Source organism: Camelina sativa, chromosome 11 (assembly GCF_030686135.1).
Source record: "Camelina sativa cultivar CO46 ecotype springtype chromosome 11, ASM3068613v1".
NCBI classification, from domain to species: domain Eukaryota; kingdom Viridiplantae; phylum Streptophyta; class Magnoliopsida; order Brassicales; family Brassicaceae; genus Camelina; species Camelina sativa.
Genome location: NC_141890.1, coordinates 4,956,775 through 4,973,426, shown reverse-complemented (window position 1 = coordinate 4,973,426; position 16,652 = coordinate 4,956,775). Strand labels below are relative to the sequence as shown.

The 16,652-nt window shown below is 38.9% G+C and overlaps 1 protein-coding gene across 2 annotated transcripts; it reads left to right on the top strand.

Moving 5' to 3' along the window:
• The first annotated feature begins 6,585 nt into the window (after positions 1-6,585).
• LOC104727656 (putative F-box/LRR-repeat protein 19) lies at positions 6,586-15,985 on the top strand. Of its 2 annotated transcripts, XM_087474465.1 has the most exons (3): positions 6,586-7,003; positions 7,782-8,004; positions 15,857-15,985. In XM_087474465.1, exons 1-2 carry the CDS (start codon positions 6,657-6,659, stop codon positions 7,966-7,968), a joined length of 534 nt encoding a protein of 177 aa, XP_087330591.1. In that variant the 5' UTR covers positions 6,586-6,656; the 3' UTR covers positions 7,969-8,004; positions 15,857-15,985. The 2 variants fall into 2 exon arrangements, with proteins under 2 accessions (XP_087330591.1, XP_010445046.1); XM_010446744.3 differs by lacking the exon at positions 15,857-15,985 and having other exon boundaries at positions 6,587-7,003; positions 7,782-10,163.
• Positions 15,986-16,652: the final 667 nt, after the last annotated feature.

The following is a 16,652-nucleotide window of genomic DNA, read 5'->3' as shown; positions in this document are numbered from 1 at the left end:
TGTCTTCAGAACTGCTTGATAAATCTGTTTGTCGAGGTCAGCTTAGTAGCTTTGTCTGGATGCCGACCTTGTATAACCATAGTTATGAATCGGATCCGATAGCTTGCTTAAACCCCTTGCTTTAAACCCTTTGACCCCCTGTACCACCTACCACCAGTAGATCGATTGCTTGGGTCTGTTGAAACTTTCCAGGACAAAATTGACTACAAGCTTTGTGTGGAATTCATTTACCTCAATTGCCATGTGAGGGATGACCCACCTGCTTTGTTACAGTTTGACACCCTCTTCCTGCGATCTCCGATTATAGCTTCATCTACAACTATGTGGTATGTTCTTCAAAGCTTTAAGTATCCCATGCGATTGAACCCTCTCAGGTTGGCGACAAAAATCGTTGAACCCTTGTACCACCGACTGCCATTAGATCGGAAGCTTGGGTCTGTTTCTACTTTCCAGGGCCAAACTGATTACAAGCTTTGTGTGGATTTCATTTACCTCCATTGCCATGAGAGGGATGACCCATCTGCTTTGTTATGTTTTGATACCCTCTGCTTGCGATCCCCGAATACAGCTTCATTTATAATCATGAGGTTTGCTCTTCAAAGCTTAAACTATCCAATGCCATTGAACCCTTTCAGGTTGGCGGAAAAGCCCTCAAGCGTTCCCTCCGTGGAACACCCTTTTAAAAGCTTATCGGTGCCATCCGCTAGAGCCGCTCATGACCACCCGTTGGTCGAGGATTTCGTGAAGCCTGACTTCAAGAACGAAGCCGCCCTGGTTCCAATAGACTTCTCAAAACCTTTTCAATGTGAAAATCATTTTGTTAAGCTCAAAGAGCCCCTATCTTTAGTTCTCTACGTCTATTTGGTTTTATGCTGTAAGAACACAACTCTTGATGGGTTTTAATTTGAATGAAAATTTATGGTTGTCCAAAAAAGAAAAAAAGAAAAAAAAAAAAGAAAACCCGATGCTTCAGGATATACCGAATATAGATCTAGCGTTACACATAGGTCGATATATAGAACAAGAATTAGCTTTATTAGTCTTGGGAACAAGCGAAGAATCGAAACTCCGACAGACGTAATCTCAATTAGCTGAGAGGCGTGTGAGAATAGCCTTTTTTCTTCGAATAAATTATGCACTCCCATAATGTAAAACAAACAAAAAGATACTAAGAAAATTAACAACTCAGCGTAATAACGGAGTCCGATTAACAGAGTGAGGAATCATGTGGCTCTCGAGAGTTCTACGCCAATAAGAATCGAACAAAAGGGACGGAAGTAAACGACGGTGTTGTGTGTGTGTGTGTGCGTGGTTAAGAAAAGGACAAACTCACACGAGACACGTGCACCGAAGCTTTTTTCCCACGCGCCAAAGAGTTTCGTCTTTGTTCACACAGAACCAAGATGGGTGGTAACGAAGGTAGGACCTTGAAGCACCAACCTCCGACGGCTAGACGAACCGACAATTGCGTTTACATGAAAATTACTGAATTGATTATTGATCCGACTATAGTCGTTGTTTAGAATTAGAAAAGTTTGTGGTGACATATTTTAGTTTCTTTACAGATAATGAGATAAAATTTGGCGATGTCAAAAGAAAAAAGAGAGAAAAACTTGTTTACCAAAAAAAGAAAAGAGATATCGAAGACAATATCACCATAGGAAAATGTTTCCATTTTTTTTTTTTTCGTTTTATACCAAAAACTTGTATGTTTTTTTCGTTTTATAGACAATTGCTGTTTTAAACAGTTTCCAAAAACGTTAATGAGTTAATCTTTAGAGAACTTTTTTACCTTTGAAAAAAAAAGAGTAGAGTCGGTGAAACTTTGGTGGAATCTAGTTGGTGTTATCTCTAACTAAAATCAACCACCATTAGCATAAAAACAGGGTAAGTTCTATCCACATAATACATGTAAAAAAAGTATTAGACTCCAAAATGTGAAGCAGGGAGTTGAAGTGGCCTTGTCATATTGTTTTAGGTAAAGCGTAATGCGACTGCGTGCCGGTCTGCCCCCATTCTTTTTTATTTGTATGCTTTTCTTTTCCGTTTCCTCTCCGCACTTCATGCAGTTGAAGCCTTATAATTAGGGTTTAACAAGAATCTACAACCTCTCCTTTTCTTATACTATATAAACATCCCATGTGGACACCAAGACCTGGAAATCTTGACAATCAGCTTTATTCAATAACTAATTCAAATAGATTAATTAGTTAACTAGCTTTATAATGAGACTTTGTTTTGACCACTTATAATTTGGCCCACTAATAGATTCGTACAAACTATTAATTAAAATTCTCTTAGTTATATTGGTTAGTGACATTGCCCCATCGTATAAATATATTCCTTAATTTCGAGGGAAAGATTATGTATTGGTATGTCGTTTGGAGATGATTAAATTGAATAAATTAGACTACAAGTCTATAACTATCACTACAATTTGTTAAACCCTTTTGACTGCACTACGAAAGTATAAAAAAATGATATATATGAATTAATGTAGATGGAACAAATAGAAGAAACACTTTGGTTGTTCAACAAACGAATTAGAGAAAATACGATGTTTCAACAACAAAATAAGAAGTTTCCGACAATTAGAAAAAAGCTGATTGATATCATCGAATCGCATCTAATTGCAAATCTGACCAGAACTCGAAAACTAAAATAATAAATCTTGATTATGGAAATGAAAAATATATGATTTATAGAAGAATCACGAATGTTATGGAAGGTTGTTGATAAATTGTCAATATGATAATTTAGGAAGTTTACCATCCCTTATTTTAAATGTATCATTTTTTAATATTTATCTTAGATTAGAAAACTTAGGTTGATCATATTAGAGAATGTAATTTGTGACTTTGTTCTCATTAGATTCTAATGATAATTCTTGATAAACAGATTGTATTCCTTACTCTCATGAATTTATCAGTTTTACTGATTTTCCAATACTACTATCCCCTTCATTAATATTTTAAAACCTTATAAGATATGGTAAGGTTTAATTTATAAATGAAATTGCGTTTGCAAAAGAAAAACAATTAGTTTATGTAGCAGAAAAATTGTAGTAATTATAGTATGAAAAATTAGCTTTTGTAAAACAAAATAAAAAGATAGAAAATCAAGAATTCAGGACAAAAAGAGTTGTGTTGACAATGGGGGACAAGTTTGCTATCTATATATATATGTTGACTGAGTTTTAAAAATTGACCACTGCTTTTGGACGACTTCTGTTGTTTTGTTGTAAATGAGACACTTTTAACTTATAATGATTGATTTACGGATACTTCTGGCAACTCGCTGATTGCAGATAAGAAGAAGCAGAGAAAAAACCATAGATAAATCATAAAGCCAACCGATAGTATTTGTCAATTACTCATATAGTCATATTTAATTAGAAGTCTAACGGAAGAAACGGTGCAAAAGTTAGAGGTGCGAATGGTTGCAGTTGTTGGAGTAGACAAATCTGTCTGCGAACTAGACCACTTTTTTATTATTATTCAGCAAATATAGTTTGCAGTAGTGCGGTCTAAATAAAGCAGAGACAAGACCGCTGCGAACTAACTGCAGACCGCTTTTGCATATAAATAAAGTTGGTCTACAACGATCTGTAATCCGTCCCAAAAATAGAGCGGTCCAAACCGCAGACAGATTTGGCCTCCCAAACCGCAGTTACCATTCCAACCCAGAATATCAAATAAAGGGTCAGCTGATGTTCTTTAAAGTCAGTATATATTAAATAAATGCTGAAAACTCTATTATGAACTATGAAGCAAATATCAAAACGTTGATATCAGATCAAAAGAAATTCAAACAGTAAATATTTTAGATTACTGTTTGTAATAATAATTCCTCTATAATTTAACAACCAAGTTACACAGATTTTTTTTAAAAATTGTAAGAAACCATTTCTAGTTTCATTAATGAAATATATACAATCAAATTGGATTAATAAGTTGCAATATGTATAACTCTTAAATGGTAAAATGTTTGTATTCATCTAATTTTATGACCGAAACTTTTTTCACGCATATCTCTTTAAACACACCTCCATTGGGAGGTTATTAAGAGAATATCTAACACTGTAAAAAATAAAATAATAGGAAAAAAAAAAGATAATTGGTAAGAGGTTTCCAAACAAAACACCACAAGATACCCATTAGACACTTCACTCTCATGGGTTTAGAATGTTTAATTCAAACTAAAATTAAATCATTCCAATAAATCATGTTAAAATATTAATATTTTTCCTTTTGTTTAGGTGCTCCTAAACTCTCTATCGATTTTAGCGTAGGTTTATTGGAATGATTTAATTTTAGTTTGAGTTAAAAAATAATAATAATAATAAATAAAATAAAAAACGAAAAAGGGGTTTCTAGCCCATTTAATATTTTTGTTTAGAAAATATTAATCTTTTTTCTTTTGTTGGATAAAGGGGGTTCTAACCCATTTCTTTTGCTTCCTTATCATAAATGTATTGATCCTTACCAAAAAAAAATCATAAATGTATTGATTTTCTAAAATCCTCATTACAAAAGTTGGAATGGGTTAGAAACCCCTTTATCCAAAAAAAGAAAAATATAAAGAATGGATCGGGTATTATGTTTGTGTTGGTTAGGACTTAGGAGGCATACAACTCTCTTGGTCCATGCATGTGACATGGGGAAAGGTTGCAATTTGCAAACCAAGAAAAAATATATATTGCCGTTATCTCCACTATACATATATACCTTTGACTTTTTAATATATATTTTTTTCAATTTAAAAGGATCAACGTGGTTTGGTTCGGTTTAATACATCCCTCACTTACTTAAGAGTTAAGAGAATGACAAAAAGTACAGTACACAGTAACATAATTATGATCATAGTCTTCATAGAATCTTTTAGCAAACAAATTTTACTGAGTCGTTTTAAACTCATCCAATATACTGTATATATCATGTGGCAAAGAAAGTACCCCAGTCGTTTTCAAATTTGACTCCACATCTATACCCTGTTAGATATGATGGGTTTTACTGAATCTTCTGAATTTTAGTTTCTACTGAGTCGTTTTAAACTCATCAATTTTGCGTGTTCTTACTTTTTAGTTACACTAGAATCATACATTCATCAATGTGGCATAAAGAAAGTACGCCTAGTCGATCGTTTTCAACTTTGACTCACAGTCCCGCTATTTGCTTTTTTTTTTTTTTTTTTTTTTTTCAAAAATTTACACACAATTCGTTACATCGATTCGTCCTCATGAGATATAAATACGATCATAAAATATTTTATACATCATGTAGGGTAAGCTAATTATCATGATGGAAAAATAAACTAATTACATGAGAACATTTTTTTAATCATCATGAGGCATAAAAACATTTTTTTTACAAGAAAACATACTAGTGTGTCTATCTCCCAGCATTACTTTTACATTTTCCAAAAGAACATATTAGCGTTTCTCCCTGGATATTTAAATAAATATAAGTATTGCTAATATATAACGATCCACTACTAAGATTGGACGATATAGCTTCGTAATTTGTCACGTTATTTTTTGTTGCTAATTATTGCGACAATTAGTTACTAATTAGTTACAAAAAATTAAATTAAAAGTTTTGTAGCAAAATTGTAATAATTTGTAATAATTAGTGATACCACTAGATACAAAAAATAGTTTGTGAAAAATAATTGTTCACTGTTTTAGCGAAGCAAAAAAAAAACTAAAAAAGACTAATATTAATAGAGCTTAAACAGAATAACAAAAACTACTTTGAAGCACCCGTTCTACTGAAACCATAGTCCCTGAGTAAAGTAAATATAAGAGAAAATACTATTAATGTCAAATTTGAGTATTGCAAAGCACATAAAAGAGAGTAATATATACAGGTGTAATTAACCTGCAAGTGCAATTGTTGGTGATAGCAAGTTGGTAGATAATTAATAACAAAAAAAAGTGAGTAGATCACGTGAAAAGAAAGTTATATTCGTGATTAAAAAAGTTTGGTTGGAACGATCGATATAGTAGTGATTGTTCTTATTCAAACTAAACAGTTTCTAATTTCTTTATATCTTGGTGATTGTATCTTGAACCTTCAGCTCCTCCGGAAAAAAAAACTAAACATTACTGTGGAAAGGAGATCATCTGGTCCGCAATAAGAAAAAACCAATTGAGTCATAACGTGACCGTTGGACCGGATATTCATCATTCTATCTTGATAGAATTTTTTTTTTTTCCATGTTTTACTAAAATGATCATCTAAAACGAAATTTGGATAGGATACATATAACTTATGTTACGCAGATACACAAAATATTAGAATCTGATAAATATATATTATGTCGATAAAGCAATCAGATACAAATATTTTAAACTTCACTGGTAACAGTCAAACAGATGTACTAATTTCGTCAGCGTACGTATTCATCTCTCTGGTCTTGCTTGCCTAAGCTTTTATTTAACATGCGGAAAAGCACAAGCTCTCTTATTGCAAAAACAGAAAAGAAGTGTTCTAAAATTGTAATTTTAAAAACTCCAACATTTCAATATTTTCATTGCTCACAAAATCTCTATATAAAGCTAGTCGATTATCAACAGACAGAGTAACACTTCAAGAGAAACAACGAAAAACAAAAACAAAAAACAGAGAAAAACAAAAACAAAGAGGGCAACGAAAATGAGCGACGAGGGTAATAAGGGATCCGAAAGTTCGAGTGAGTGGGCTAACTTAACACCTGATTGCTTGCTCGAAGTCTTCTCGAAGCTGACTGTTGATGAGATGTTGGACGGCCCAATGCAAGTCTGCAAGCCATGGTCGCAAGGTGGAAACATGGCCGTTTACAGTACCTTTGGCTTTGGAACTCGCACTGCTCCGCTTCCGGCCTCTGGTGAGTTCGACTGGGATGCCATGGAGGAGAAGATGGACGCCCTTCTACAGGCTTTTGTCGATAGGAGCAAGGGTGGCTTGAAGAGTATCAAGATCAAGCTCTGCACTGACAAATCCATCTCCTACGTTGCTGATAAGTAAGTCACTGCACTCTTCTTTTCTTTTCTTTTTTTTGGTGTCAACTGTCCATATTAGTTCTGCATGTTGATTTTGGCTATGTAGTATATCACAAATTTGCATTTAAGTGGGAAATAAAATCATGGATTCCCCAAGAGAATTCAAAGGAAACTGATCATGCTTGAAAGTCGCAATGTGCCATGTATATTTCAATATTGAACCTGAACAGAGGAAAGTGCAACAAACCAATTTAGATAGGATAGTTTTTGTCATCATGGATCAGGGTAGTTATACATGGTGTTGAGATCTGCTATAAGTTTGCTCGCGTCAGTTTTAGCCAGACCCATAATCCCAAGCGTTGCATGATAGAATCTTACAGTAGCGGACCTAGAAATATATAATTTAAGGGGGTCAAAATGTAACTAAAAAGATTAAAGTTTATAATTTTAAAAAACTAAAAAACTAAAAATATATCTTTGTTTTATTAAAAAAACCTACAAATTTGGTTAAATATTTATAGGTGAAGCAAATAAAAAGACTAAAAATCATGAGGAAAATATTGTCAAAACACAAAATAGTAGAAAATATGATAAAAATTGAAAGGAATAACACAAATTTTTAATTTTAAAGAGGTCAAAACAGAAAAACTATAAATAGTATTGTAAAACTTAAAGGACTATAGGATAAATTTAAAATTTTAGGGGGTCAGCTGACCCCTTTAATCCTTACTAGGTCCCGCCTCTGGAATCTTAGACATATCACTCGTATTGTGTTTAATGTTTTCATTTCTTGTCTCAGTTGCCCTGATCTTGTGGTGCTCTGGCTTACTTCCTGCCCAAGTGTCACTGATGCATCCATACTCAAGATTGCGTCGAAATGCAAGAAGCTGAAAGAAGTTTGCGTCCGCAGTTCAGGTGGAATAACTGAAAACTCGCTGAACATGGTGAAACAGAATTGCCCCAAAGTGCAGATTCTCAACAACTGAAGTCTCCAAGACTCCAACAATGGCGTATATATGAACGCTGAACCACTCAAAACCATAACATGAAGATCTTCGAATCTTCGTCTAAGGCAAATACTTGTGCGCCAAGGTCTCACATTCCTTAATCGTCGAGTGAGATATTCTCCGAATATCTCCTCTCCCAATCTAGCTTTATCTTCATACACGAACAGTGACACGTCAGCTACGCCTCCTTGTCACACCTCACTCATCCGTTCCCAGATACAACTTTCTGTGTCCTCACAGCTCCTTGCTCCAACAGCTCTGCTACTGCAACTGCATCTTCAATCTCCCCCTTTTTGACTCAGGTTGATAATCAAGCAACTGATGCATCCAACCCTGAAAACCAAAAGACACACAGAGACACAAAGCACAACCCAGAACAATAGAAACCCAAATCCAACATAAAGGGACCAACGCCTGGTTCAAACTTATTACAAACCAAAATAAACAGGTCAATGACCAGCGAGTTCAATAACCAAAACAACATGGGCAACAACAAAATAAAAAAAAACACCCACTCCCCCACAAAAACATAATCCTGCTCCCCCACAAAAACCAATCATCAGACTCCGAATCCTCATCTCCCCCTGCTTGGTTAGCACCCATGAGTCAAAAATAGTCGAAAGAAGGAATTTACACGCGATTGAGTCAAGAGAACACTTACCTGCAGCACGAGCTTCTTGCAGAATACGAATAGCCCGACGCATGGCTTTGCGATCAGCTGCCGAGTCCGACTTAAACGGCACCCGCGAAGAGTCAGGTCGATTGTTCTTTGCAACAGCCTTGCGTGGAGATGGTTGGCGCTCAATAACAACCGGATGCTAGGCTAAAAGCAGCTGGTAGATCAAACTGGGAAACGGCAACCGGGACGTTGACTGAGCTGAAGGATCTGATCATAAACCAATCGACCAAAATCGAAAGGTATCTGATGCATGATCATGTAGATGATCATCGCCCTACCTGTGGATATATAACCATGATTGGCAGTAGGGGACCAGTTGCTTCAACAGAGCTTGTGCAGCTCCTTGATTGTCGAGTTCCGGACAACCGCAGGGACCAACAGCGTACACTGTTTGACCTTCCCATCCGACAAGAACAAGGCCAAATCCTCCTCCAGAATCGCTGCAGTCCGTTGTCGTTGCTCACGTAGATCCACGGATTTTAGCCCAAACAACGCATTGATTCGAGCAGGCGAGAAGTCGTACACCCTGTCTTGCACAAGGACATCCACCGAATCAGTGTCCACCTTGACGGTCGGAAATTTGGCCCAGAATTCATGGACCACCTCAGCAACATAAGGACCTATCCCCATGACAGTTTTGAGCAACCCAGACTGCTTGAGAAGGAACTTGACCGTCCCATCATCACCACACACAGCACTGGCTTCTGGAGCCAGAATACGAGTAGAGAAAGAAGCATACCTACGTGCAGCCTCGGCGGAGATGAACCGTTTCCGGTCGAAGGGAGTCAGAACAGGACCAAGAACCCGAGATCTGCTGGTACACAGTCGTTTGGTTTGGGCACTAGAGACGGAGGATTTCGTGTGTCGCTTGCGAAGTAGAGAAGACACACTCGATCCAGGAATGTCAACCGACGGATCAGTGTCGGAGACTTCAACCACCGGGGAGTCGACTGTAACGGGCTTTGGAGGAGGTGATGCAGAGGAAGAGTCACATGCAACAGGGGATTGTGGAGGCTAAGACCGGGAGACAACTGGATCGTCACGAGAAAAAGCCGTGGCGAAAACTTTAGGAACCTCCTCTGATTCAGGTCTGTCTGGATTATATAGGACCATGGTTGTGCACCGCGGAGTTGCTGGAGTCACCTCCGACGAAGAGGAGTCACCACCACCCAGGTGATGTTCCAACGGAGCGATGTCCTGCCTGGGCTGGACAAGGCGCTGCAAGCCGCTTAGGATTGACTTCATTGATGCAGTGTGGTTAGTACACATGAATTCAAAGCGATCGAGAGAAGAAACAAAGAGGATTGAGCAATTGACTGTTCAAATTCTCAAGGATGGTGATGTGTGAAAACCCTAACCCTTGTTCCTCTTACATAAACCTCTAAAACGGGCCGGATTGGGCCTTGGAGAGAGTTTGGTGCATGTATCTCTAGAAGTCGACCCAATTCACTGCATACACTAGACAACCATTTAATGCAATAATGCTTAAACACAACACTCACACCAACAGCTACAACCCATTGATCGATGTATTTAGACTTCACAGATCAGTGTTCAGGGACCCAGAGAGAGATTGATTCATGGCAAATTTTTAAAAAAGGTTAAGTACAACCAGAACATACCTGGAAACCTTTACTCGCAAAGTCATGCCAATATTCTTCAAGAAACCCACATCGAACACTACCACAGCCTCTTGAATTGTCAAAGGATAATAGTTGACACAATGGATAGACTTTCACACTGTCATGCCTTCAATCCTTTTAATGTCATCCAAACATGTATAGGCAACTGGAATATCTTTGGAGAGATCAAGAAACAGACCCCCTCTTTTTTTTTTTTTTTTTTTTATTTATTTTATTTTTTATTTTGCTCTTCACAGATCTTTTGAGATTCAGAGATATCACTTGACTTCTCAACCTCTGAATCGATCTCAAGTCATTGATGCAATCACATGACTTTGTCTCTCCTCAGCTCTTTGACCTCCTAAGACATGACAACATTTCACAGGAGCCTGGATCGACATGACAGACAGCTATTTTCCACATGGTCTTTCAGCATACATCAACCATCAACCTTTTATATATCCTAGGATTTCCATGGTCTGATTCGATGTGTGCCCCTATCAAGCAATCAACACAACTAAACAAAGAATTAGATTTCACAGATCTCAATGGACTTACGCAGATTAGTGAATCTGTTAAAGTCTAATGGTTTGGTAAATAAATCAGCTAGCTGAAATTTGGTGCGTACATGATCAATCTCAATCAGTTTCGCCTCAACCAATTCACGAATGAAATGATGTCTAATATCAATATGCTTGGTTTGTGAGTGTTGGACAAGATTTTTAGAAATATTAATTGCACTCTGATTATCACAATAAATTAAGATAGAGTCAGAAACAATACCATAATCAGCAGCCATCTGTTTCATCCACATCAGTTGAGTGCAGCAGCTACCCAGGGAAATGTACTTTGCTTCAGCAGTTGAAAGTGATACACTGTTCTGATTTTTGTTGTGCCAAGATATTAGATTGTTACCCATAAAGAAGCAACCACCACTTGTGCTTATGCGATCATCCACAGAACCTGTACAGTATGCATCACAGTATCCTGTTAAACTGGTGGTTGTATCCTTGGTGTAGTAGATCCCCAGTTCCACTGTGCCTTTAATATACTTAATGATCTTCTTTACAGCAAGTAAATGTGACTTCTTAGGCCTTGCTTGATATCTAGCACACACACCAACAGCTAAACAGATGTTTGGTCGGCTCGTAGTCAAGTACAGAAGACTGCCAATCATTCCCTGATATAGCTTTTCATCCACATCCTCCCCAGCTTTGTCTTTTGATAGTTTGTCATTCACTCCCATCGGTATCTTGGCTTCCTTGCTAGTAGTGAGACCGAACCTGGTTATCAAGCTACTTGCATATGAGCTTTGAGAAACAAAAATGCCTTCAGCTGACTGTTTAACCTGCAAACCCAAGAAATAAGTTAGCTCACCACACATACTCATTTCAAACAGATCAACAAGTTGCTGACATGTTGATCCAAACACAATGTCATCCACATATATTTGAACGAACATCAGGCCTTCGTCGAGACTCAGAACAAACAGAGTCTTGTCCACACTACCACGAACATTGCCTTGATCCATCAGAAACGTTGTAAGCCTCTCATACCAGGCTCTAGGTGCTTGTTTCAAACCATATAGAGCTTTCTTCAGTTTGTACACATGATGCGGATGTTGTGGATCTTCAAACCCTTTAGGTTGCTCAACATACACTTCCTCTTGAAGAATTTCGTTCAGAAAAGCACTCTTAACATCCATTTGATGTAGTGTGAAATTCAGGGCACGCGCCATTCCAAACAAAAACCGAATGGATTCCAACCTTGCAACAGGTGCAAAAGTTTCATCAAAGTCAACCCCTTCTACCTGAGAGTAGCCTTGAGCCACGAGTCGAGCTCTGTTTCTCACAACACACCCATGTCCATCACTCTTGTTCTTAAAGATCCACTTTGTCCCCACAACATTGACATCATCCGGTCGCCTTGTGAGGTCCCACACATCACTGCGTGCAAATTGTTCAAATTCCTCCTGCATAGCCGCTATCCAAAACTCATCAGCTAGGGCTTCTCTGTGGTTCTTCGGCTCTGTTGATGAAACAAAGCATGCAAACTGTACTACTTCAGAGTCCTGTGGCACCTGCTGAATGATTGATCGCTGATTCTTCCCGGCTAAATGTAGAAAGTCGATTTGCTTTCCCCTGGTCACTCTTCCCCCCTGAATCTCACCAATAACATCATTAGTGGAGTGATTCCGATGAGCCTGAGACATAACCGGAAGAGGACAGACCTCTGAGGAAACAACCAGAGAAGCAGCAGAGGAAACGACTTCCAAGTCATTAGAAGAGGCATCAGGAGAGATAGTGACTGGATCATAGGAATGGGACATAGGGATAAATGCCACACGCTGAAAAGAAATATCATCAAAAACCACATTGACAGTCTCTTGTACACAGCGCATGCGCTTGTTGTAGACCCGAAACGCCATACTATTCCCAGAATACCCCATGAACAGCCCTTCATCACTCTTTGAATCAAACTTTCCCAACTGATCTTTGTCATTTAAGATGTAACAGACACATCCAAAGACATGGAAGTAACTAACAGAGGGGGTTCGACCCTTCCATAATTCGTAGGGTGTCTTGGAAGTCTCAGGTCGAACATACACCCAATTGATGGTGTAGCAAGCGGTGTTGACAGCCTCATCCCAGAAGTGTTGAGCAACTTGATTCCCATGTAGCATTGCACGAGCCATATCCTGTAGAGTTCTGTTCTTGCGCTCAACCACGCCATTCTGTTCTGGTGTTCTGGGTGCAGAGAACTTATGAGAAATACCCTCAGCTGTGCAGAATCCATCAAACAGCTCATTCTGAAACTCACCACCGTGATCACTTCGTATTCCTTTGATAGCCCACTTCTCACCTTTGATTTGTAATGCCAGAATCTGAAAACACTCAAGTGTATCGGATTTCTCTCGCAGAAAACGAACCCATGTATAACGAGAGTAATCATCAACTATAACAAAGATGAAGCGTTTACCAGTCAAGCTATTGACACAAATGGGACGTATCAGATCCATGTGAACCAGGTCCAAAACACGACTGGTGCGAATGTCAGAAACAGCCTTGTGTGACACTTTGACCTGTTTCCCTTTGTTACACGGTCCACATACAAAGTGCTGATCAGACTGTAGCTTAGGCATCCCACGAACGATCTCTTGATGTGCAAGCTTTTGCATAGTGCGAATGTTTAGATGCCCCAACTTCTGGTGCCACAACTCAGTATTTGTTGTGGTTGATGCAAGAAAACATTGTTCTGTTGATTTCCACATGTAACAGTTGTTACCGGATCTCTTGCCCTCCAACTTCACAAAGCCTTGTTGATCAACAACTTTGCAGTCCTTCTTGGTAAATGTAACATCCAAACCTTCATCACACAACTGGCTGACACTAATGAGATATGTCTTTAATCCATCAACCAAAAACACATCTTTAAGACTGGGTTGTGTGTTTCCACCAGTAACACCTTTACCTTTGATTAACCCTTTTGCTCCATCGCCAAAAGTAACCCGACCAGCAGACACATCTTCAAAATCAGACAGATTGGTGTGAGCTCCAGTCATATGCCGAGAACAACCACTATCAAAGTACCACTTCTTTTGGTCACAACCATTGTGACTCTCAGCCTGAGCCACATGGCAGTACATCTCTCCTCTCGGAACATACAGCGGATTGATAGATCTCATGCCTCTGTGATACAACCCTTGTTGAGACACCTTTGACATCCGATTGTTATAATCATAACACTGAGCCTTAAAGTGGCTGAGATTCCCACAATACCAACATCCATTCCTTCAACTGCGAGAAACACTGAATACTGGTCCATATGCTTGATGACCCGAATAGGGATTTTGGACACCAAAAAAATGATTGAACTGATTCACTGTTGAAGCTGCTCTGTTTGGGGCCTTAGCAGTGGGCAGAATCCGTCTTTTGGGAAGACTGACTCTAGTCTGCTGATACCTTTCTTTTGCAGGTGTCGTTACATGGACAGATGAGTTAGTAGGCACAGACTCTTTACTTACCGAGGTCTGACCCTTGACAAACTGAGTAGATGTTGAAGCACCAGTGCCTTGATATCCAAGTTCCCACTTCACATTGCCAACTCTCCCACTGTTGAGAATAGTGTCAAGGTCTTTTGTTCCTTTGCTCAACATTCTGATATTCTTCAGCTGGTCATCCAGTTGTTTCTCAAGTCACTGAGACTTGGTCCTTTCTTCCTCAAGATCTGTGGACAACAGTGTGAGTTGGGACTTTAGAGCCTCCTTTTCAGCAACCAGTTCATCATACTCCTGCTTCTTCTGAACAAGACTTGAAATGAGCAGGGTGACTTGTTCCTCGGCTGAAAAATCCGCCTCATCTTCCTCTGAGTCAGATACCATAGTAGGTTGAATTATCACAGCTGGTTCCTCAGCTTCATTGTCTTTAATCACTCCCAGCAGAGCCACATAGTTGTCAAGAATTTATCCGTCTTGCACATCATCTTCGGATTCACTATCACTCCAGACAACAAGTGATTTGGATTTATTCTCCTTGGTGGGACATTCAGCCTTCGTGTGTCCAAACCCTTTGCATCCATAGCACTGTACTGACCCCTTGCGTTTATTATTAGGACACTCCACCCTGGTATGTCCAAATCTCTCACATTCCAAGCACTGACGGTCTTGCTTATCACTTCTCTTAACATCTCTTTCTGAATCTTCTCTTCTTGCAAACGTCGATCCTTTACGGTGACCACGCTCCATTCTCCGGAAAAATTTCCTAACCAGCAACCCAACCTTCTCTTCATCTGCAGAGTCTTGTGCCACAACAGCCTTCGGAGTTTCAACCAGCCTTCAAAGCAAAGGACTGAGCAGTTCGTTGTTCTTTTTTCTTCAGTTGTATCTCAAATGATTGCATCATTCCAACAACTTGACTAAAAGTCAATTCATCAGAATTCAGAGAGACATCAATGGCAGATCTATGTGGTTGAAACTTATCTGGTATACTCCTGAGAAACTTCTTTACTAGCTTCTTATCTTTGTAGCGTTTTCCCATGACTACACCCTCTTGTGCGATGGCACTCAACCGACCACTATAGCTGGCAATGGTTTCACCTTCTTCCATGGACAGATTCTCAAAATCCAACGCCAAATTATCCAAACGAGTGCGTTTCACATTGCTGGTTCCTTCGAAGGTGACTTGAAGGATATCCCAAGCTTCCTTAGCTGCCACACATCCTTAGACACTATTGAATTGATCCAGAGGCAGAGAGTTGAAAATCACTGACAAAGCTTGTAAGTTATGCTTGGATTCAGCATTTTCTTCAGCAGTCCACTGTTTCCGAGGTTTTGGCACCAACACACCTTTGTCGTCTTTCACTGTTGGTTCAGTCCAACCATCTTCAACTGCAAACCAGGCTTCCATGTCAGTGCCTTGAATCGCCTGTTTGACTGACACCTTCCAATGTCCATAGTGCTCCGGATCCAGTTTCAAAACCTTCGAAATGGCAACGTACGTTTGTGGTTTCTCCATACCTCTTGTTGCAAGATCTCACCTGTCGAAAAGACAAGACAGACTTTTATCAGGTGTCTGCTCTGATACCAATTGTAAAGGTATAGAGGTTTACACCATAGACTTCTGCTTGGAAAACGCCAAGCTAACACTTTTCTATTTATTCTTATAACACAGATTAATGAGTACAAGAATAAATCTAAGCACTCTTCTCTTTTCTATCTAACTAACCCTAGTCTAGATCTAAGAGAAGAACAACACTCACCTTCTTAGCTATTGATTGATTAGCTTCAAAGAATACAATCTCTCTCAAAAGGTTTCTCAAAGTGTTAAAAAACATGCGACTACATTCTCTTAGTCTTTTATACTAAACCACTCAAAACCCTAACATGAAGATCTTCGAATCTTCGTCTAAGGCAAATACTTGTGCGCCAAGGTCTCACATTCCTTAATCGTCGAGTGAGATATTCTCCGAATATCTCCTCTCTCAATCCAGCTTTATCTTCATACACGGACAGTGACACGTTAGCTACGCCTCCTTGTCACACCTCACTCATCCGTTCCCAGATACAACTTCCTGTGTCCTCACAGCTCTTTGTTCCAACAGCGCTCTGCTACTGGAACTGCATCTTCATCTATCCCCTATCCTAGTTATAATTAAGTCTGCAAGAGTCTAGAGCTACTTAGAGACGGTTAATTATGCTTTCGGTTTAGTTATGCTTTCAGTTTGCTTCTGTGTCAAGAGTCAGAACTTTAAATGTCGTTTGTTAAACCGTCGCTATGAATGTTATGCTATTTCTATCTATGAACTTTCTCTATAGCCCTCAAAACTGCAAAGTGCATAACACAAGTGACAGTCAATCAGATCAA

Coding starts and splice junctions, on each gene's coding strand:
- LOC104727656 (XM_087474465.1), top strand. CDS start 6,657: ATGAGCGACGAGGGTAATAAGGGATCCGAAAGTTCGAGTGAGTGGGCT. Junction 7,004..7,781: donor ATCTCCTACGTTGCTGATAA/GTAAGTCACTGC, acceptor TTCTTGTCTCAG/TTGCCCTGATCTTGTGGTGC.